The 23828-nt window shown below is 18.5% G+C and overlaps 7 protein-coding genes and 1 pseudogene across 7 annotated transcripts, besides 1 other annotated feature; 1 reads left to right on the top strand and 7 right to left on the bottom strand.

Annotated features, from left to right (window-relative positions):
• Positions 1 to 843: 843 nt before the first annotated feature.
• PGK (phosphoglycerate kinase, putative) lies at positions 844 to 2094 on the bottom strand (the record flags this gene model as incomplete). Its single annotated transcript, XM_028675899.1, has 1 exon — positions 844 to 2094. The coding sequence occupies one exon, from the start codon at positions 2092 to 2094 to the stop codon at positions 844 to 846; it is 1251 nt and encodes a 416-aa protein (XP_028532442.1).
• Positions 2095 to 2946: 852 nt separating this feature from the next.
• pBAS lies at positions 2947 to 4287 on the bottom strand (annotated as a pseudogene).
• Positions 2947 to 4287: a sequence feature (para-aminobenzoic acid synthetase, putative, pseudogene).
• A 346-nt stretch (positions 4288 to 4633) lies between these two features.
• On the bottom strand, positions 4634 to 6963 carry PRELSG_0719900 (conserved Plasmodium protein, unknown function; the record flags this gene model as incomplete). Its single annotated transcript, XM_028675898.1, has 12 exons — positions 4634 to 4710; positions 4878 to 4986; positions 5074 to 5124; positions 5376 to 5533; positions 5650 to 5806; positions 5879 to 5924; positions 6006 to 6040; positions 6132 to 6220; positions 6303 to 6349; positions 6450 to 6453; positions 6542 to 6591; positions 6830 to 6963. 12 exons carry the CDS (start codon positions 6961 to 6963, stop codon positions 4634 to 4636), a joined length of 957 nt encoding a protein of 318 aa, XP_028532441.1.
• Positions 6964 to 7660: 697 nt separating this feature from the next.
• Positions 7661 to 8869, bottom strand: SAMS (S-adenosylmethionine synthetase, putative; the record flags this gene model as incomplete). Its single annotated transcript, XM_028675897.1, has 1 exon — positions 7661 to 8869. One exon carries the CDS (start codon positions 8867 to 8869, stop codon positions 7661 to 7663), a length of 1209 nt encoding a protein of 402 aa, XP_028532440.1.
• Positions 8870 to 10676: 1807 nt separating this feature from the next.
• PRELSG_0719700 (ubiquitin-like protein, putative) lies at positions 10677 to 15074 on the bottom strand (the record flags this gene model as incomplete). Its single annotated transcript, XM_028675896.1, has 5 exons — positions 10677 to 10802; positions 10899 to 10953; positions 11041 to 11141; positions 11355 to 11429; positions 11535 to 15074. 5 exons carry the CDS (start codon positions 15072 to 15074, stop codon positions 10677 to 10679), a joined length of 3897 nt encoding a protein of 1298 aa, XP_028532439.1.
• A 1813-nt stretch (positions 15075 to 16887) lies between these two features.
• On the bottom strand, positions 16888 to 19934 carry PRELSG_0719600 (Dynein intermediate chain 2, ciliary, putative; the record flags this gene model as incomplete). The annotated part of the gene is made up of 8 exons (XM_028675895.1): positions 16888 to 17217; positions 17304 to 18722; positions 18807 to 18877; positions 18982 to 19034; positions 19124 to 19199; positions 19281 to 19381; positions 19567 to 19706; positions 19815 to 19934. 8 exons carry the CDS (start codon positions 19932 to 19934, stop codon positions 16888 to 16890), a joined length of 2310 nt encoding a protein of 769 aa, XP_028532438.1.
• A 799-nt stretch (positions 19935 to 20733) lies between these two features.
• Positions 20734 to 21396, bottom strand: PRELSG_0719500 (conserved Plasmodium protein, unknown function; the record flags this gene model as incomplete). The annotated part of the gene is made up of 1 exon (XM_028675894.1): positions 20734 to 21396. The coding sequence occupies one exon, from the start codon at positions 21394 to 21396 to the stop codon at positions 20734 to 20736; it is 663 nt and encodes a 220-aa protein (XP_028532437.1).
• A 974-nt stretch (positions 21397 to 22370) lies between these two features.
• Positions 22371 to 23672, top strand: PRELSG_0719400 (nucleolar preribosomal assembly protein, putative; the record flags this gene model as incomplete). Its single annotated transcript, XM_028675893.1, has 3 exons — positions 22371 to 23158; positions 23322 to 23400; positions 23586 to 23672. The coding sequence occupies 3 exons, from the start codon at positions 22371 to 22373 to the stop codon at positions 23670 to 23672; spliced, it is 954 nt and encodes a 317-aa protein (XP_028532436.1).
• Positions 23673 to 23828: the final 156 nt, after the last annotated feature.

Genomic DNA, 23828 nt, shown 5'->3' with positions numbered 1-23828 from the left:
TTTTTTTAATTTACCTTAAAATTTATGTGATTTATTCAAAATCTTTTTTTAAAACTTATATTTAAATTTAGATGTTATTTGCTCAAAAAAATTTATGAAAAAATTTGCATTTTTTAGTAGATACAGGGGGATCATTATCATTCTAATATATAAATAATTTTTAAAGTTAATGAAGATATTAATTTTTCTACATAAAAAATCATTTATACAATAAAAAAATAAAAAAAGTAAAAAAAAGAACAAAACAATATTAATTGGATTAAAGCAATAGTATTATAAAAAAAATTAGTATAATATATATTTTTTTATTGTGCAAAGTATTACGGTACTAAGTATATTTTTTTTTTCTCTCCTTTTGTTCTTTTTAATTCTTTTTAGTTCTTTTTTTTTTTTTTTTTTTTTTTTATATATATCTAAATGAATTTAATATCAAATGTTTTATTAATTGTGTGTTTAAAAAAAAATTAATGTTTAGGCATACTATTTTATAAATATACTGTATTATAATGCTCTAGTATTTTTGTGTTTAATAAAATAAAAAAGAGAAAAATAGAGAGTAACTATAATTTGAATTTAGTTATTTTTTTATATTATATGAAATAATTATAATTCAACTAAATTTTTGTTATCTTGAATGTTTATAAATTTATGTTTTATTTAGAAGAAATATTAGAATTAAAAAGATCAGAGTTTTTATTAATTGAAATAAAATTATAAATAAAACATGAATTTAATGATAATAAATATATTATTTTTTAATTATCATTTAGGTTCATTTCTTTTGATACAGACCTAAATATATATATATATATATATATGTACATGCTTTGCTTTTTTTTCTTTTTATTTGTTAGATAATGCTTGTACCCCTGGTAATTGTTTTCCTTCTAAAAGCTCAAGTGATGCCCCTCCTCCTGTAGATACATGACTAATTTCATTTTTCTTTTTTTGCTGTTCAACTAATGAAGCTGTATCACCACCTCCTACAATAGAAATGCTTCCTCTTTTTGTAGCTTCAACAACAAGATTAAGACATTCAATACTCCCTCTCGCAAAATTAGGCATTTCAAAAACACCTTGTGGTCCATTCCATATAATAGTTTTTGATCCCAAAATTACTTCTTTATAATTTTCAATAGTTTTATGACCAGCATCCATACCCATCCAATTATCTTCTATTCCTTCTTCTTCTGTTACTATTTTTGTATTGGCATCATTAGAAAACTTATCTGCTACTTTAAAGTCTACAGGTAAATAAATTTGTACATTTTTCTCTTTTGCTTTCTTCATAATATCCTCTACTATTTTACTTCCTGCTTCATCAAATAATGAACTTCCAATTTTCATTTTATTTAAAACATGCTTAAAGGTATATGCCATACCACCACCTATGATCATTCTATCAACTTTGTCTAATAAATTTTTAATTAATTGAATTTTATCAGATACTTTTGCTCCACCTAAAATAGCTAAGAATGGTCTTTGAGGATTTTCTAATGCTTTACTAAAATATTCTAATTCTTTTTTCATTAAAAATCCGGAAGCTTTTACGTTCAATTTTATTCCAACCATACTACTGTGAGGTCGATGAGCTGTACCAAATGCATCGTTAATAAAAATATCACCCAATCTTGTAAGACTATTTTGAAATTTTTCAACATCTTCTGGTTTTGCTTTTATTTTGTTGCCATTTTCATCTACTCCTTTTCCTTCTTCTTCTATATGAAATCGTAAATTTTCTAATAAAATAACTGAATTTTCCTTTGCTTCATTAATCTTTTTTTCTACTTCTTTTCCTACACAGTCATCCAAGAATAATACATCTTCACCAAGTAAATTCTTTAAATTTTCAGCAACTGGTTTTAATGTATATTTTAAATTCTTTAAACCATCTGGTCTACCACAATGAGATATTAATATAATTTTTGATGCGCCTTCCTTTTTTAAATAATTAATTGTTGGTAATGTTGCAGTAATTCTTGTATTATCTTTAATTATTCCATTTTCTATTGGCACATTAAAATCAACTCTTAATAAAACTTTCTTGTTTTTTATCTCTTTTACGTCAGTTAAACTTAATTTATTTCCTATCATTTTCTCTAGTTTTCTGTAAAATTTGAAAAAATTTCTATATTCATTATATATATATTATGAACAGTTTATTATGAATAATATATATATAAATCTTATATATTAAAAAAATATATATATATATATATATATATATTTCAGTATTATTAATAACAAAAAAAAAAAATACTTGATTTTAATTTTTCCTTTAAAGAATTTTTTTATTATTTGTGATGAAAATTATACTTTTATAAAACTTCTTTTTAAAGATTCAAATTTTGTTTTATATTTTTAATATATAAAACTTTTTATGAGGATATATTTTTTTCTTTTTTTAAATGAATATAATTTTATAGTATTACAATATTTTATATTCGATTTAATGAAATTATTTTGTAGTATTTTATATATATATTTTTTTTATAATAATTTTATGTTTAGGGAGTTAAATATGTACATATATTTATCATATTTTAGTGCATTAATATTTTATACTTACGCAAAATTTACTTCAAATTAAAAATTCTAAAATTCTTTTTTAAAAAACTTTAAATATTGAATGAGTTTTAGCTTATATATAAATTATTTCATTAATTAAAATTAAATTGATAACTAATAGAAACACATTAATAAATTCTATTATATATGTTATTAACTGAAAAATATGACTTTATCCAGTAAAACGTAACATTGACAAAAATTTCACATACTAAATATAAAGTGAAATTTATGTAATCATATATTTAATGATATTTCATTAAGTGAAAATAAATTTTCTTTATTTTCATTAAAATAAAAGAAAAAGTTAAAAAAAAATAAAAATGAAACAAATCTACAAATCTCTTTAAAAAAAGAAAAGGCAAGTATCTTCCATTCAAAGCAGTATTCCACATTAGTATTGTGGTATTCTTTTAAATAAGAATTTAAAAAAAAAATGATATATAACAAATAAAAAAAATAAATAAAATGGTTATAGCTATTTTTAAAGTATATATATATTACCTAATTGATTTTATTAAATTTATAAATTTTAGAATCATTTCATTATACTCTTACTTATCATTACTTTTAATTGTAATGTCCATACCTACACCAATAAAAATCTTCGAAAAAAAAAAAAAAAATCCTTTCTTTTAGATGACAAACTATATAATCGTTTTTCTCATTTACATAATTAACTTCATATGTTTCTTGATTTTTCTTTAAATCAAAGATAATATTATTTAAACTAATATTATTGTTTTCTTCTAAATAATACCTTATAACCTCACTTAAGAATCCTTCATTGTTTCCCATGTAAGAAAATTTTGTATTATTTAAAATTTCTTTATCAAATATAATTTTTGTAGGGACTTTCATTATTTACATTTTCTTCTTTTTTATTTCTATGCAAAATTTCATTATTGATATCAAGCCAGTTAATTATATCATCATCATTATAAAACATACTTTTAAATATTTCGTAAGAAATGGAATATATTTTTTTTCATTAATAACTTTTAAGATATTTAGTTTCCATTTAAATTTCTTTTCTTCTTTTTTTTCTAAATTTTCTACGTAAGATTCTTATAGCTTATGCTTTGAAATATTAAAAGAAAATCTTTACATTTATTGTATCTTAATATAATTTTTATAAAATTAAAAAAAAAAAACTAAAGTTTTCTTTCTACTAATTTAGGGAAATATTGGACAGTATGGTATGGTAAATATTTATGCTTTATGTCCATCACTATGTATTCATTCAAATAACTAGAGTAACAAGTTATATATAAAACATTATTAGTACGCTTACTTAATTTTAAAGATATATAATAAACTGCTTTAAGCTTACCATTAATATTAGTAAATAATTCATTTACTCCATTTGTATATTTACATATATTAATTATATTTGTATTACCATGAAATATGTATTTTACTTTTTTTATTACACATCCATAAAAATAACAAATTAATTTATAACTATAGCATATTCCTAAAAATGGTATATCAATTTTTTTTTTTAATTTCTATAACTGTTTTAGGTATTTATTACATTATTTCCATAATATGATTACATAATAATATTATTAATTTTTTCATAAATTCATTAAAATATATTCTATTTGATTTTATAACTACTAGCTAAATATTATTCACTTTATGCAAAAATTGTACGATGTTGTATAAATAAGAATCATAATTATCAATAGACAAACCAATAATATGTCCTTTCATTTTAGAAAGTTTAAAAATAAATAATACATTAGTTGTGCTACAAAGTTTTATTTTAGTTAATAGTAATATTAAAAACAAAATAAAAAAAACAAGCATATTGTCGTGTGTTAACAAAAAAAGTTTTTATGTATGCTATTTGCTCCATTTATTATGAAAATTCCACTTTTTTTTTTTTAGAATAGTACCTTTATAACAAAATATAAAATATAAAAAAAAAAAAAAATAATAATAAAAAAAAAAAAAATAATAATTATAAAAAATAAAATAAAGTAAATAAATCAAAAGGATTATCTGGAAAAAAATTCAAATATGTATTTGTTTTTTCTCTTTTTTACAAAATACATATTTAAATATTAGTTTTATCGTAAAAATCTATTATTTCATGCCTTTTTTTTGAACATAAAGATGCTTTAGGGCACCATTCTAAATTAGAAAAATATTTAAAAACAGTACATAATATAAAACATATATTTTTTTTAAAATTAATTAAAAAAAAAAGAAAAAGCATATAGATATGTAAGTATACGCATGTAAATATAAAGTTGAATTATACTTTTTATATATTTCTTATGATGTTTAATAATAATTACCTTTGGTATTGTCGTACAAATTTTCTATTTCTTCAATATCATATAACAATGAACTTTTTGATTTTTTTAACATTTCGTATTCTAAGCTCCATTTCTTACCTCGTAAAATCTAATAAAAAAAATTTTTTTTTTTTTATTTAATCATTTTATAAAAACGTGTACAAGATAAATTCTGATTTTATATTCATATTATTACTATATTTCTGAATTTGCAATTTCCTTTACTAGCTATCAATCCAACAGAACCCTGTAAATATGAATAGGTAAATTTATACAAAGAATAACTTATAAAATTATAGAAATATTCTAAATAAAAAGCAAACCGTATAAGAAAATATATATTTACAGAAAAAAATTTTATGTTTTTTTGTAAAATACAGAAATATAATGTTTTATAAGAGGAAAACACAATTTTTATGAAAAAAAGAAACTAAAATAAATAATAAATTATTACATAAAATATAAAAAAAAAAAAGTTTTTTTTTACGTTAATTATACTTGTTTATTTTCATTATATTCGGACTCATCTTCACTTTTTCTAAGATAATCAATAGAAAGATCTCCATATATTCCGCCTCTAACTTTGATATCCTTTATAATTTCTTGAACGAATAAAATATACCATTCATTATTTTTTATTTTTAACTCTTTAAATTCTATATTAAAATATACATAATATCATTACAATAAAATACCTTTTATTAGAAAAAAAAAATAAAATATGCCATATCCTTTTATATAATTATATATTAAAAAAAAAAAAAAATTTAACCTTTCAGTATTATTAATTCACCTTCTTTGATGCGAACTAATTTTAGTATTCTATTATCTATTATCAATGCCCAATAATTTCTTTCACCGATAACTCGAAAAATAAAACCACATGTTTGTGCATCATTTATTTGAACTTCCAGTTGAGCTATTGTTTTCTAATAAAAAAAAAAAAATTATATAGAAAAGTTAAAATTTTCATTTTTTTAAATATACTATTATAATATTACTTTACAAAAAAAATCTTTTTTAATTAGAGATGTTCGAGTAGTCATTCTGTTTTATTTTTGAGAATAGAAATATTTATAGAATTGTAAAAAAATAGATTTATATATATATATTTTAATATATCATAACCTATTGTCTAACCATCCAAAAGGAAAAGGATGATTCTGAAAAAATTTAAAGGTATTATAAAAATATAGAAAATGCGTCGTATATATATATATGAATATTTTTCACAATTTTAATAATATTTCATACAGGTTCTCTACAACTCTCTTTTCCCATATATTCTATTATAGCATCTTCATTATTGATAGTCCAATTATTAGTTTGTAACCATCCATTGTCTTATAAAATATATTTCATTATAAATATATATATAAAATATAATATTTTAAAAAAAAAATAAACATTATGATATATTTTTACTTAAATCAATTGGTTCATACGATGGTTTCAAAAAATATTCACGACAACTTTCATTAAATTTAAAAAAAAAAAATGTTAACTTTTTTTTTTTACATAATATAAATGTATTTTATTTCTGTATCATTTATATATCTTTAATAAAATTACCCTCCTGATAAATATATACAAATAAAATTATAAAAATTCTTAAAATTAGAGAAACAAAAAAATAAGATATATATATAATTTTTTTCATTTACTATAATCTAAGTGTTTCTTGAAATATTTAGGGTTTTGAGATGGATATAATCTGAAGATAAAAAATTATGATTAAATTAATTCTTTTTTTTTAATTTTTTAAAAAAAATATCTCTTCCTATTATTAATATAATGATATTATGTAGTTTGTTATATAAATAAAATTATATTTAATAATAATTAGTATAGACAGGAAATATTTTATTCAAAATTTGTAATATAAAATTTTTATTAAAATATGTTAATATCTATTTCATATGAAAATTTATTTTTCTTTTAAATTATTTTACACATTAGTTAACCATGTAAGAACATTAATTTTGCTTTGCAAAAATCTGTTATCAAAATTCTCATAAACTCTAAATTTTTCGCAACTACTAAGATATAAAAAATAAAATGCTACAACTAAAATTTTTTTAATCATTTTTGTGATATTTTTCTTTTATGAATAAGTAAAAGGCAAAAGCAATAATATTTTATTTCTATAAACAATATTATAAAAAAAAACGAGTTCTATGAAAAAAAAAATTCTTTCAAAATATTAGTTCTGCTATACACTTTTATTTTCATATTTTAATATAATTAAAAAAAAATTTGTAAAATTTTAGGATATAATAATAAAAAAAAAAAAAAAAAAGCGTATATACACAAAATAATTCAAGATACGCAATTATGCATATCTTAAAATTTATTAAATGATTTTAAAAGAATTAAACTACAAATTTGCTATATTAATTTGCCTTAATATATATATTTAATAAAATAAACTTTATTAAAAAATGCACATTATAAAAAACGACGTCTTAATATTATTTAATTATTAAACTTAACATTCATAAGGTAACAAAAAAAAAAAAAAATAAAGTTAAATAAAAAAGAAAATATATTTTTTTTTTTTTTTGAGAAGATTAATTTTCTTATAAATGTTATATTAATAATTAGATGGTAAGAATAAAATAATGAAAAAAAAAATTAAAAATTGAGACATTAACTTTTTTTTTCTCTTGGATTATTAATTTTAATTCTGTTATAGAAGTTAATAATATTTTTTTGTGATATAAAATGAAATTTCTTATTTAATCATTTTAATAAATATATATGCTTTTCTTTTTTCTTTTTTTTCAATTTTTTAAAACATTTTTCTCATGAGTTAGATCTTTAACTCCTTCCCACGTGAAAGAATCTTCATTTCTACCAAAGTGGCCATATGATGATGTTTTTGAAAAGATTGGTTGTTTTAATTTCAATTCTTCAATAATATATCCTGGTCTAAGATCAAAATTGCGTAAGATGATTTGTTCTAAATCATAATCAGTATATCCTGTGCTAACAGTCCCATAAGAATTAACGTTCAAGGAAATTGGATTTGCTATTCCAATAGAATAAGATGCTTGAACTAAAACTCTTCTGCAAAATTTATTAGCAACAAGTGATTTTGCTATATAACGTAAATAATAAGCTGCTGAACGATCTACTTTTGAAGCATCTTTTCCTGAAAACGCGCCTCCTCCGTGTGCACCCCATCCTCCATATGTATCACAGATAATTTTTCTTCCTGTTAATCCAGCATCAGCTGCTGGACCACCTAGAACAAATTTTCCAGAGGGATTCAAATAATATAAAGTATCTTTATCTAATAACTTTTCAGGTATTACATATTTAACTACATTCTCCATTAAATCTAATTTTAATTGTTCATGTTTTATATTTTCTGAATGTTGTGTTGATATTAAAACTGTATGAACACGTAAGGGTTCCATATGACCACCACAACTACCTTTATTTTTATATTCAATAGTTATTTGTGTTTTTCCGTCTGGACCTAAATAAGGTAGAATTCCTAATTTTCTAACTTCTGTTAATCTTTTTCCTAATAATGTAGCATAATGATGTGTTAAAGGCATATAATTTTCAGTTTCATCTGTTGCATAACCAAACATTATTCCTTGATCTCCTGCACCAATTAATTCTGGTGATTTATTTTCATGAACACACTGAGCTATATCAGGTGATTGTTCATCAACAGAGACTTTAATTTTTGCCGTTTTATAATCTAATCCTTTACTTTCATCATCATAACCAATGTGTTCTAAAACATCTCTTGCAATTTTATCATAATCAACCTTAGCTTTAGTTGTTATTTCACCAAATATAAAAATGAAATTCTTTTTTGCACATACTTCACAAGCAACTTTACTATCTGGATCTTCTCTTAAGCAAGCATCTAAAATTGCATCAGAAATCTGATCACATATTTTATCGGGGTGCCCTTCATTAACTGATTCTGAAGTAAACAAAAAGTTTCCTCTTTTAATTTTTAATTGACTCATTGTTTAAATATTTATTACTTCTTTTTTTAAAAAAAAAGTTTAAGTATATATATGTTTTAAAAAAAAAAAAAAAAATTAATTATATATACTTTGAATATCTTAATTAAAAAAAAAAAAAAAATTTATGCATATACATAAATGATATTTAGAATCTTCAATGATAATATATTTCAGATTAAAAATTAGAAAAATTCCACAATTATATATAGACAAAAAAATATTACTCTAAATAAAAAAAAAAAAAAAAGCAATATACGTGAATATTGGAGTTATTTAAACAAATCAATGTGTATAAATCATGTAAAATATAAAAATATATATATATATTTATACTTTATCCTTTTAAGGATTAAACTTGTATATTTTTTGTTTCAATTTTCTTTATAATGATATTTTTAATTTGTACTGATTGTATACATATATTATATATATATATATATATATATATAAGAAAAAAAAATTAATTTTATTATGTAAATTTTTTTTTTTATGAAATAAAAAATATAAATATTATTACAAAAAGATAAATATAAAATATATATAAATAAAAAAAATTTGTATCAAGATTTTGTTTTTTTTTCCTTTTTTTCTTAGAATATAAAATATAAAAATTAAAATTTTTTTTTTTTTTTTTATATCATGCAAATTTTGATCTCGTTGAATTACTTATATATAGTATATATATTTTTTTTTATTACAATAATTGGTTGACTTTTAATATTTTTTTAAATGCTTTAAATTTTTTGTATGAAAAAAAAAAATGTAATATATGTTTTTGAAATAATAAGAATTTTAAAGAAATTTTATTTCTTTAATTGCTTTATTAAAATATTAGAAAAAAAAAAGAAAAATATTTTTATATATTGAAAAATGTATGGAAAATATTTTTTTTCTTTATCACAAAAAATCGTGCAATTTTTTATTCTATCTAGAATAAATAGCTTGTAATGTTTAAATAATAAAAAAAAAAAAAAAAGGTACATTTTTTTTGCATTTCATAATTGCTCTTTGAAATTTTCCTTTTTTCTTATTAATTTATATATTATAAATAAAAATAAATTTGCATACTTTATTTTATGTGCATTATCAAGAACATTGAAAAGAAGTGCAATTTTTGCATATGGAAATACTCGAATTTTTTTTTGCTTTATGTTTAATAACTACTGTAAAAGTTATATATATTTTAGAAGACTAGATTCTAATAAATGGTATATAACAATTAATGCCTTCCATTAAATATATAGATTTGTTTCTCTACTAACTTTATCATATGAATACCAAATAAAGGATACAAATATTTTGCATTGAACTTGTGCTAAATTTTAAGAATATTAATATATTATAAAAAAAAAAAAAATGCATGGAAATTCTAATAGTTTTTTTTAATCTTTTGTCAAAAAGAATAAATAGTACTTACGAACTTTATGTAATTTATATAGTTAACAATGTTTTATTTTCCATATTAAGTAAATTGTGTATATAAAAAAAAAAAATTTTAACAAAGTTATGAATTAAATATAAAAAAAGAAAAGTATCATTTGAATAAAAAATTTATAAAACATAATTTATCGAAAAAGAAAAAAATGAAGTTTTGTTCTTTATTTCTTGGTTTTTACTTATTTTTTCTTTCTATTTCCTCAAAAAGCTCTTCACAAAGTGCAATATCTAAAAAAAAGAGAAAAAATGAGCCAAAATTTTCAAATAGTGCATGGATATAAAAGTACACAAAGGTTCAGTAATTAAGTTAAAATGTAAAATACAAAATATATAATATCGTAGAACTATTGAAATATCAAAAATAAAAATTTCAATCGACTTTTTTTTTATTTTCTTTACTTGGATATTTAAATTTCTCTGTTTTATAATCTTCATTATTTCTAATTGATTTCATTATAAATTCTAATGTATGAAAATCAAAAGAATTTAGTAACTCCTATTGAAAAAAAAAAAATAAAAATTTATATAAATAAAATTATAATATTGAAAAATAAAAATATAATATTATATTTATGAAAATTTTAATTTTTACTTCAGTAACTTCCAAGTTTAAATTAACATTTAAAGTGCTCATGTTTCTTTTCCATCTTTTAAAAAAAAAAAAATACATACACATGAATATTTTAAATAAATAATGAAGGTTCATATAAATATATCTTAATATATATATTTACATAAATTGTAATAAATTGCTGTAAGATATATCATCTTTTGACGAATTTCCTCCAATATAAGCATTACTTAAGGGTCTTTTGTTCTTGCAAATTTTTATCATCTATAAATGGAAGAAAAAAAAAAAAAAATATAAATATATATACATATATAAATAGTTTCACGTATTCACTTAAGAAAAAAAAAAAAAAATATAAATATATATACATATATAAATAGTTTCACGTATTCACTTAAGAAAAAAAAGTGCATATATTATTTAAAATATTAATGTATAAAAAGAGAAAAAATAAAAAACTATAATTGATTATTTTACTTGTCCTGAAAATATTTGAGAATTTTCCACCCAATTTTTATATCTTTCTTTTACTTCATCAGGTACTCCCTCAAACTATTCAAAAAAAAAAAAAATTAAATAAAATAAAAAGTAATTAATCAATTTATATTTAAATGATTAAAAAAAAAAGTGTAAATATATTAATTAAAATAATATTACATTATCATTTGCATTTGCATTTGCATCTTTTGCTATATTATCCATTTGACCTTGAACACTATTTAGAATATTTGATAAATTGAAATTTGGTATGGAAGGCTTATTTGGGTTTTTTTTGTTATCATTATTAGCCATATTATTATCATTCTGATTGCTTACAACAGTTTTTGGAGAAATATTGTTAACATTTTTTATTTTATTATTTTCAGAAGATACTTCTGTTTTTTTTTCTATCACATTATCATTTAATTTTTCCTTTTTTACAGTATCTGTATTGCTAATTTTTTTTGTTTCTTCTTCCTTTTCTACTAATAAACCTTTTTCTTTTCCATCTTCTGAAACATCATATATATCGTCGATATTACTATCATAGAAAATTAAATTATTATTTAATATAGTATTTAATGCATTCTTATCATTTACTTTTTCTATATCATTAAAATTATTTTCATTATGAACATTTTTATTATCTTTTTTTTCATTTATTTTGTCATCATATGTACTTTTTAAGCTACTTTCAAATTTGTTCATGATGCTTTCTTTTTTTTCTTTGATGTTTAGTGCATTTGAATTAAAATCACTGGAAATATTATTTTTTTTATTTTTATGATTACTATCACTATCACTATCACTTCCTTTACTATCACTTTTGTAAGAATCAATATCTTTAAATAAATATTTCTCATTATAACAATTATGATGTTTTTTCTTTTCTTTTTCTTTTTCATCATTTCTTTTTTTTTTATAAGTATTTAATGCTGATTTATTTTTATTAGAAAAATGAAGAAATGAATTATTATTAGATCCATTATTCTCTTTTATTCTATCGTTTTTTAAAAAAATATTATTAATTCCGCTTTCAATTAATGATTTATCACAAAATTTATTCCCTGAGCTTATTTTACTATTATTATTATTATCTTCTTTTGCAAAATTATTTTGATTAATATTATTTTCTTTATTATTTAAATTATCTTTTCTTAAAATCATGCTTTTGCCATCCTTCACAAATGGTAAATAATTTTTATAATAATCTTCAAATTCTTGTTGTAAATTTGTCTTACTACAGCAATTATTTCTCATATCATAAGGAAGTGGATAATAATTATTATTAACATTATTTGGATAAGGAAAGGAATTTTGATTATAGGCGTCCATATTCATTTGTGTGTTATTGTTGTAATGATTGGTATGATAAAATCTATTGTTATTAATATTATTATTTCTATTATTACTGTAATATAAGTTTCTTATTTCCCTTAAGAATTCATGATTTATAGAATCCCTATTTCTATAATTATTTCCGTAATTAGGAAAATAAAAATTGTCATAAAAAACAAAAAAGAAATTTGATAATTTTGAGAATATAACAGAGGCTAATGACAATATTAAACTTATTCTTGAAAATGAAGACATACTTATATCATTATTAAGAAAATTGGCATGGTTAAACTGAATAATAATACTATTAATAATATTATTGATATGAACAAATAAATAGAAAAAGACATAAATAGAATTAGAGTTGTAGTAGGAATGAATATACGAAGATAAATCAGGTCTTCTATATCCAGTCTCTTCTTCTAATAAAACTAATAACTGTTCAATAACTCTCCAAGGAATATTAATTTCAACATTTTTATATTCTGGATTATTTAAATCATTTAAACATTTTGGTTCACTTCTTCTTAATGTACTATTTCTTCTATTACTAGTCATTTGAATAGATCTCATATTTCCGACTGCAGAATTGTTAGATGATAAGGCAGCAGGCTCATTAATGGCTATTCTAGAATTTGTTCTAAATGAATCATTTCTAATTATTTCACTATCTCTTTCTGTATCACTAAGAGGAACTATATTTGGGTAATTGTTTTTAGTATAATAATAATCATCTTTACTAGCAGAAATGCATTCATTAGAATTTTTTATTATACTAGACATTCTTGACATACTCTTGCAATTATGAGCATTTTTATTGGAAATATTGTTATTAATATCTACAATATTATTAGTATTCCTTTTTGAAGAATTTAACATATTTTTTTTATAATCATTAAACATTTTTTTTTTTCTGTCTCTTTTTCTTAAAAAATTATCTACTTTATCATCATTTATATTTTCATACATTTCATTGAAATCATCCCGATGAGTGTATTGTTGTTTTTCATTATATGAACCTTTTAATGTATTAGGTATAAAAGGATAAGGATATTTATTGAAATCATTTTTTTTTTTTAAAATATAATTGTTATTATTATCGTTTCTTATATTGCTGTTGTAAAAATAATTAGGCGGATAATAATAACTTTCTTCAAATGTATTTCCGTTTTGTTTTCTTATTCTTTCATCTTTTTTAAATGGCTCATCATCAGATGTATAGCTACTATAATCATAATATTTCTTTTTTTTATATTTATTCTTAGTTCTTTTTTTTTTTATTTTCTTTCCATATTTCTTCTTTTCTTCCTTTATTTCTTCAGTATCATCACTTTCTGAAAGACCTGAATTACTACTATGTGATTCATTATCTGAACTACTTTCAAAATCATTAAAATTGCATTCTGTATTTTCCTCTTTATTTTTGTTTTTATATTTTTTTTTTTCGTCATTTATATTTTTCCTTTTTTTCTTTTTTGTTACTTCTTTCTCTTCTTTTTTATCTTTATATATTCTACCTTTAAAATCTTCGTATTCTTCTTTTTCCATTTTATTATCCATCATTTTTTTTCTCTCTCTATTTTTTTCTTCATCTTCTTTTTCATTTATTTTCCCTTTTCCTTTTTTTTCTCTATCTTTCTTTTGATCTATATCTAAATAAGTATCATCATTATTCTTTGTATCATTGTGTGAATTTCTAATCTTTTGTTTTTTCTCTTCATCTTTTTTTATATTTGTTTCTTTGTCATTATTGTCATCTTCATTATTTTTATTTTCTTTTCCTTTATTATTATAATCATTCATATTTTGATTAATATTATTTGCGAATATATTATCGTTAGCTGCTGCTGCTGCTGCACCATATATAAAATTAGGGTTTATATTTACTTGACTCATTATATCATTTAATAATGAATATATATTACTTTGCCCCATTAAATCATTTTCTAAATTATCATTCCTAGTCAATCTCATATGAGTAAAGTAAAAAGGAGAAGCATTATTATTAGTATTGGTACTACTACTGTTGTTTTGATTCATACTAGAAGCGAAATTAATATTTAGAGGATCATTTATATTATCATTAATTCTATTTGCATTTGTACTATCATTTTTATTGTCACCATCATTATTTGCATTATCTCTTTTTCTAACAACTAAATGGATTATATGATCATTTTGTATATTATAATCTGAAATTGTTTTTTCATTTGATAAACATTGACCTTGATATATTAATCTTATATCATTTTTATTTACATTTTTTTTCTCAGCTAATATACTTTTTAATTCTTCTGTATTCATACTTTGTTTTACACATAATTCATGTTCTTCATTATTTATACTTTTTATTTTTATTCTTATATTATCTTCTTCCATTGTTTATTCAATAATATATATATATATATATATATATATATATATATATATATATATATATATATATATATATATATGTTATAGACTTGAAATTTTTTAAAAATCTTTTTAAATTATATAAAATACCCTAAAAATTTTTTTTTACACGCTTAAATGTTATATGAAAAGAAAAATATCACACACTTTTCAGTATTTTCAATTCCTTCTAAAGAAAAAAAAGTTACTAATTTTCTTAACTTAAATGAAAGTTTCTTTAATTTTCTTTAAAAAAAAAAAAATGAAAATTATTATATTAAATTAAAAGAATTCTATGTATTTGATTAATTATTTAACTAATTTTTTTTTTTAAAAATAATAAAACAATTTCTTTTTTTGTAAACAAGAAAATTTTATTTTTTTATGATATTTTTAATTGGGTTTAAAAAGGAAATAATATATCAATATTTGCTATTCTTTTTTTCAATTTTTTTTTTTTTAATATATATAATAATTTCAAAAACAAAAGATATTATTTATATATTTTATGCTCTTTTTTTTTTTTTTTTTTTTTTTATTATCTATTTGTATACATTTTATTTTTTTTTTTTTATTTTCATAGTTTTTTCGTGAATGCAACTTTTTATTACTTAAATATCTTATGCAAAAATAATATTAAAATTATAAATAAAAATAAATCAATAAAGGTTATATCACTTTATTATTTTTTTTTCATATTTTAAATTAATATTTTTAAAATAATGAACTTGTATTTTTCTAATTTTTATCATAATCATATTCAATATGGAGATTTAATTTTAAAATATTAAAACAATTATAAGAAAAATGAAAAATTACACTTTAATAATATAAAATTTTGTTCATAATTGCATTTTATTATTTTTTTAAAAATAAAATAGTTTTCAAGTATATATCATTTCCATATAAAACAAAATAATATATTTTTTTTTTTAGTTGTTATATAGAAGAATAATATTATATTTAAATTAGTGAAAATCTTAACATTTTGTAAGAAATAAAATATTTTTTTTTGAAGAAGCTAATATGAGATAATTATATATTTAAAAAAAATGAAATTGGTATCTAATGGAATTTTTATATTTTCATTTTAAAAACATAAGAGAAAAATTGTAAATTTATATAAATTATTTTTATTTTAAAAAAAATTTAATAATGATAAATATAAAAATAAAATTTTAAGTATATATATATATTAAAGTTTAATAAATTTATTTAATTATAAATGAATTAGATTTTAAATGAAATAATTTAAGGAAATATAATTTATAAAAATCATAAAAATAGGGTTCTTTAGAATATATTAAATGTAGTAGTAGAATATATGAATAGTATAAAAAAAAAAGTGGAAATATCCTTATTTTTTTTTTTAAAAATTAGTTACATTTATAGGCTTATAAAATTATTACTTTTTTTTTTTCTTCTTTTCCATTTATTTCATTTTTTATTAGTATAATATATATATATAATTAAATATAGAAATGTTTTCAATAAAATTATTTCATACATATATTAAGGAAATAATTATTTTAAATTAATTTCTTAGAGTTATATACATTAAGAATTTATATTTTTCATAATACTTTAATATGTTTCTTTTTTATCTTTTTTCGACGAAAAATTTATAAAATAAAAATAATAAATTTCGTCTATATAATATAATTTGTATTTTTATTTATTTATATATTTTCTTTTTATAACATATATATATATATATGAGTATGTAAACTTCAAAATAAAAAAAAAATAATAATTTTATTTTAATTTATTTTCCTTAATTGTATTAAAATAAAAATTTTTATATAACTTTACTTAAAAATGAATCCATTATTTGTACTTGAAAAGTATTATCAACCTTTCCTTTTAAATAATCCATATATGTTTGATTAAAGCTATAAGATATTTTATATGAATATATATAACCATTTTCTTCTCCTATAAGTACAACTTCATTAAATTTGTTAGCACATAATTTTCTTAATTTCTTTTTTTTTGTAATAATTTCAGTAGTTATTGCATTATTTATGTCAATACTTAAATCATAAATATGAATTTTTCCACAATTATTTGCACTAATAACAAAAAAACAAGTAGATAAGAAAGGCGACCAACTAACATCATATACACACTATAAAAAAAAAAAAAAATGTATATGTATATATATCCTAGATATATTCATTTTTTTTTTTTTTATATATGTATTTATATACATACCTCTTTAATATCAAAAATTATTAATGATTTTTTTCTATTTTGATCCCATATTCTTATTGTCCAATCATATGATGATGAAATAAAAATATTTTTTTTAAACTTGTTGTAAGAAATAGAATTAATAGACATACTATGTTCATTATAAGAATTTAAGTAATGATCAGAATATGTACTAGAATATAAATATATTTTTCCTTTATTTGTTCCAATCAAAAATAAGTTCATTTGAAAAGGATTAAAGTCAATACATGTTATAGATTGAGTATGCATAATATTTAAGCACCCATTTGAATCATCCATTTCTTTTTCTAATGTTAATAGTTTTTCTCCTACCGTAAATTTATTATTATATTTCCATTGGAAAATATTACCATCATAAGAAACGGAGTAAAATGTTTTGGTATTTTGATGAAATATAATTTTTGAAATAATGTCTCTGTTATATAATTCTCTTAAATTACTTTCAAAAATTAATCTGTCTTTTTTTTTTTTTTTTAAATCATAAATACATATGTTACCATTAGATAAACCAATAATTATTATTGAATAATTAACTGATGACCATTCAATTGAATGAATATGGAAATTTGTTTTCAAAAAATGTTCAGGACTTTTAGTATTTTTAAAAGTAAAACAACATAATATTCCCATGTTTATTTTTGAATCATTGTTTTTAAAAGAAATTGCAAATAGATCTTCATAAAAAGGATGAAACTTAATATCAGTAACAACTAATTGATAAGCATTTAAAGAAAATACCCATAATTTTGTTAAGATATTTTTATTATTTTTATTTTTATAAGACAAATATATTTCTTCTTCGTTATTTTTATTATATATTCTATCCATTAATTTTAATGTTTTTAAAAAGTTTTTTTTACATATAATTTTAGTGTCACTTTTTTTTATTTTATTATCCTGATAAATAAAATTTAGTTGTTTATGCTTTTCTTCTTTTATATCTTTGTAATTTATAAAATATAATTCGTGTTTCCCACTATACGATTCTTTTTTTTTCTTTTTCTTTTTTTTTTCAAAAAAATAACTTCCACCTTTTTCTTTTATTGACTCTTTTTCTTGTTCTTTTTCTTTTATTTCTTCTTTTACTTCCCCCCTATCATTATTTTCTTCTTTTTTTTCTTTTCTATTGTTATTTTCTTCTTTGTCTTTTTCTTCTTCATCTTCTTCATTGTCTTTATATTCATATTCATCTTCATCTTCTTCATCAGTATTTATTTTATGATTATAATCATCTTCATCACTTATTATATCTGAATGTTTATCACTAGAGGGAACAGAAGAAAATAAAACTGTAGCAATTTTATTATCATCTGAATAGCTACTAGATTCAAAATCTGAACTATGTTTCTTATTTTTTTCATCATTATCTTTTTTATTATTATTATATTTTTCTTTTTCCTATACATAGAAATTATTATGAGAATATATATATATATATATATATATATATATATATATATATATATATATATATATTTTAACATTTTTATCATCCTCATTTGACATCTTTTGAAATTCAAGTAAGTACGCATCATATATTATGGATTGACAAACTAGAAATAAAAAAAAAATAATATGAGAAATATTTATATTATTAACAATAATGTATATATATATAAAATGTATATTTTTTTATTTTTTTTTTCTTCTTATGAACCAGTATCACATATTTCATTTATTTCTTGTGGTTCTGTCTTAGTAGATTCATCTCTTAAAAAAGAAAAAAAAATTACATTTTTTTTTGTTAATTAAACAACAATTTTATTTAATTTATATATATATATATATATAATGCATACTTAAATGATATTGGTATTGTTTGGACATGCCTATCATTGTAATCAAAACAATTTTTAGGTTTATAATATATGTGATCTAAATGAAAAACATAAATGAATTAAAAAATATAGAGTTTTTTTTTTTTTTTTTTTAATAAGTTTTAATAGTATAATTGACCATTGTCTTTTAAAGTTATAAAGGAATTTGCTTTTTCAATTTTTTTTTTTATTAGGTCTATCTGTCTTTTTCCTTCGTTGCTATCTTTGAGTACTAAACATCTATTTTTATAAGTAAAAAATATATTTATTATTATTTTTATTTTTTATTTTATTTTATTTTTTCTTTTGTTGAAATACATATAATATACTTCTAATAGTTCGTTAATTTTTATATTATTCTAATAATATAGTAATTTTTTTTTTTCTTTTTATAAATTTTTTCCTATTATTAATTAGTATCTAACGATTTCAAATCTAAATGAAAAACGGTGTGATCGATGTGATCAACTGGTATAAACTCTTCATTAGAAAACGAAAACTCAATCAAGTTTTTAAAAGCTCTTGGATTTTTTGGAGATAAGAATCTTGTAAGTATTTCATTTTTCTTAAATTTAGAAAATAAACATGTAAATAGAATAAAGTATTATAAAAATATAGATTATATATACATATATAAGTAAATATATATTTTTACAAATAAGTATACACATACATTATTTTGGTTTGAAACATTTATTTTTTCGTTTTCTATGGTTTCTGTTTCTGTTCCTTTTATTTCATTTAATCCTTTTACTTTTTTTTTTTTTTTTTTTTCTAATAAATTTAATTTCATTATTCTTATGAAATTAGGAAATTTTATTCCAAGTGAAAAGGGCAATAAAATTTTTTACTTTTTTCAGAAATATCAAGATATTTGAAAAAATAACCTTTTTCTTATAATTTTTACTTTTTATTTTTTTTTAAATTATACATATTTTCTCTTCTTATTATATAAATTTTCTTTTTCTCATTAAAATTATTTCTTTTATCTTTCCATAAATATTACATTTTACTAGTTTTTTTCTTTTTCTTCTTTTTTTTTTTAATACTTTAAATTAATAAAGATATAGCTTATATATTATTTAAATAATTCAATAGAATATTTTGTTTGAAAATAAAATAAAATAAAATAAACTACATATAGTAATAAGAAAAAAAAAAAAAAAGACAAGCTTGTTTAATTTTTTTTTTAAGTTTTAATTTATATTATATATCATATTTTTTAAGAGCATTGTTAGAAAATTTTAAAAAAGTAAATACAAAAATGCAAAGATTAAACTAAATGAATTAAAAATTAAGTGGATATAAAAATACTATGGGATAAAATATTTTATATTGATAAAAAATATAGAATAAAAAAAAATATATATGTATAATATAATTAAAATAATGCAATATATTAAATAAATATAACAAAACAATATATATATATATATATATTAGAAAAAAATATATAAAAAAAGAGTATTTTACTTTTTTCTTTAAGATATATATATAAATGTATTTATTACATTAAAAATTGGTTATAGAGATAAAATAAATAAAGTTATATTAATACATAAAACGCTATTAATTATAATAGAACAAAATATTTAATTACATAATATCATAGAATCATCAAATTTCTTTTTATTCTTATACTTTTCTAAAACCTTATCTGAATTTCTCTGAATAGGTTCATAATCTTTTTTTATATCAACTACATCAAAAATATTAAAATTCTTTTTTTGTATTTCCTCTATTTGAGGAAAGTTTATTTCTTCCTCTTCTTTATTTTTTTTCTTATCTGCTTTTTCTTTTTTATTTTTTTTGGGAATTTGATTTTTTTTTTTTTCTTTTTCTGACTTATTAGTTTTTTTTGATTGCAATAAATCAGGAAATAGCTCTTCTACCACTTCTTCTTTTTTCTGTTTAAGTGGAGTTGGCCTAAATAACTTTTTTTCATTATTTTCTTCTATTTTTTTTTCTTTTTCTTTTTCTGTTTCTGTTTCTTTTTTTTTTTCTTTTTTCTTTTCTTTTTTTTCATCTTTTTTCTGATTGTTATTGGAATTCCATGCATTAATATTTTTACGTTCATCTAAAAACTTTTTTGTTTTATATTCTTGTAAATTTATTAACTTTATTTTTACACTTTCTGAATTTATCGTCTCTATGTTTTTGTCATTGTTTTCATTTTCATTAATACTTCTAAGTAAACTTTTTGTTTCATTTTTTAAACTGTTATTTGATATTAATAAGCTACTTAAATTAGACATTTTTATTAAAAATAAAAATTAAAAAAATTGTTAATCATAATTTTGTTTTTCTTCTTTTATATCATTTATCATAATATTTTATTTTTTGTTTATTTTTTATTAAAACTTTAGTTTTTTTTAATTTAATTTAATATTTTATATTATTTTATTTAATATTGCTTTATTTTAATATTTTTATATTTTTTTATTTTTTATTTTTTTTGTTTTATTTTTATTTTTCGTTTTTCTTTTATTTTATTTTTTATTTCATTATATTTTATTTTATATCTTTGTAATAAATATTAAAAATAATTTTGAAATTTTTTCCTAAATTAAAAGAACATATATGCATGAAATAGATATTAATTTTGTTTCCTAATTCGTTATTTATTTATCTAGAAAAAAAAAAAAAAAAAAAAAAAAATTTACAACAAAAAATAGAAATTTGTGAGATTTCATTCTTTTAGAGATTTTTGTTTTAAAATATTAAATTTTTTATTATTTTTTTTTTTGAAGAATTAACAATTTTCTATTAATTTTATCTATATAAAAAGTGAGGATTTTCAAATAAATATTTTTAAAATAACAATTATATATTTTTAGTTAAATAATGTTGCTAAAATAATTTATTACATAGTAAACATTTTTTTTTTATTTTGTTTATTTAAAAATGGGAAATAAAAAAAAATTAACAATTTTTATATAATTACGACGGATAATATATCATTTGTGAAAATATATTTTTAATATTGATTTTATTTTAAATAATACACATGATAAAATTTTTATTATTATATAGTATTTGTCATTTTTATTTATTTCGACATAGTCATATATTACATCGTTATTATGTGAATTTATAATTTATTATTAGTATTTTGGATTTATTTTATTATATATTTCTTTTTAACTTTTTATTGAATAAATATAAAATTATTGTTTTTGATAATAATTTTTTTAAAATGAACAAAAAAGAGAGAAAAAAATTAAGATATATGACTAAGGAAAAATGTTTATCAATAAATGAAATAGAAAAAATTGATGTGGATAAATATAATGAAATATCTCGTAATGTCAAGAATAAAAACAGAAAAAATGCATTAAAAGGGAAAGCTCATTTAAAAAAATTAATTTTGCGTAAACAGAAAAAAGAAGAAGAAAAAAACAAGAAATCCTTAAATATACCTATTGAAAAAAAAATTCCAAAGACAATAGAAAGACTATCAATTTTTGACGAAAATAAAATTAATTATGAAAATGAGAAATTTTTATTGAATGAAAACTATATAGACGAATTTAGTGATTATTTTAAAAATAAAAGAGAACCAAATATAATAATAACATCAATAAAAAGACCATCTAAATATACAATTTTATTTATGAAAGAATTATCTTTAACTTTTCCTCATATTTTTTACGAGCCTAGATTAAATCATTCAATTGAATTTCTTATTGAAAATTCAATTAAAAATAAATTTTCAACATTTATCCTTATAGAAGAAGGAATAGATAAACATCCGAAAAATATCTTTATAAGCACTTTACCTAATGGACCTACATCCAAATTTTCTATTAGGAATATTTTTTATGCTCATAACAATAAAACACAAGTAGAAATAACAACATTACCACCAGAAGTATATATAACTAATTTTAATACTTTTATTGGAGAAAGAATAAAAAGGCAACTACATACTTTAGTTCCTTTTAATCCTGAGTATAAAGCACAGAAAGTTGTTGTTTTCTATAATCAAAGAGATTTCATTTTTTTTCGTCATTTTAAGTAAACCTTTTATAAATTAAAAACATATTTGCATAATAAATTCTTTTTTCTACTTTTATGAAATAATAAAAAATAAATTATACATCCTGTAATATATATATATATATATATATATATATATATTTTTTTTTTTTCGTTTTTTTATATGAACATATACTTGTAGGTATAATTTTCAAGATAAGAAAAAATGTAATTTAAGTGAAATAGGTCCTGGATTTACTTTACAACTACTTAACCTTAAGGTTTTTTTTTTTTTTTCTTTTTCTATTCATATTTTAAATTTTATTCTTTTTCATATAGTTTTTTTTTTTTAATTTTTGTTGTACTATTTACACATTCATATATATTTTTGGAAATATCTTTTTTCTTTTTTCCATATGTTAAAGTAATATTTTTAAAATATTATATTTTTTTTTTTTATTATTAGGATGGATTAATTAATGACAAAGAAAAAATGTATGAATTTTTGCTACGACCTGATATGAAAGTTAATAGAAAGAAAATGTATCTTTAGAATTTTCTTTTTTATTTTTCACATTTTGTTTTTAATTTCGTACATATATTTTTATTTTATCATATTTGTATTACTTTTTTTTTTTTTTTTTTTTTAATTATTTATCATTTATTTTTTTTTTTCTTTTTTTTTATATTTTTATGCCTTTGTCATTAT

This window comes from Plasmodium relictum (assembly GCF_900005765.1).
Source record: "Plasmodium relictum strain SGS1 genome assembly, chromosome: 7".
In the NCBI taxonomy this organism is placed as follows: domain Eukaryota; phylum Apicomplexa; class Aconoidasida; order Haemosporida; family Plasmodiidae; genus Plasmodium; species Plasmodium relictum.
Note: the sequence above shows the minus strand (reverse complement) of the source record. Positions and strands in the feature narration are given on the sequence as shown.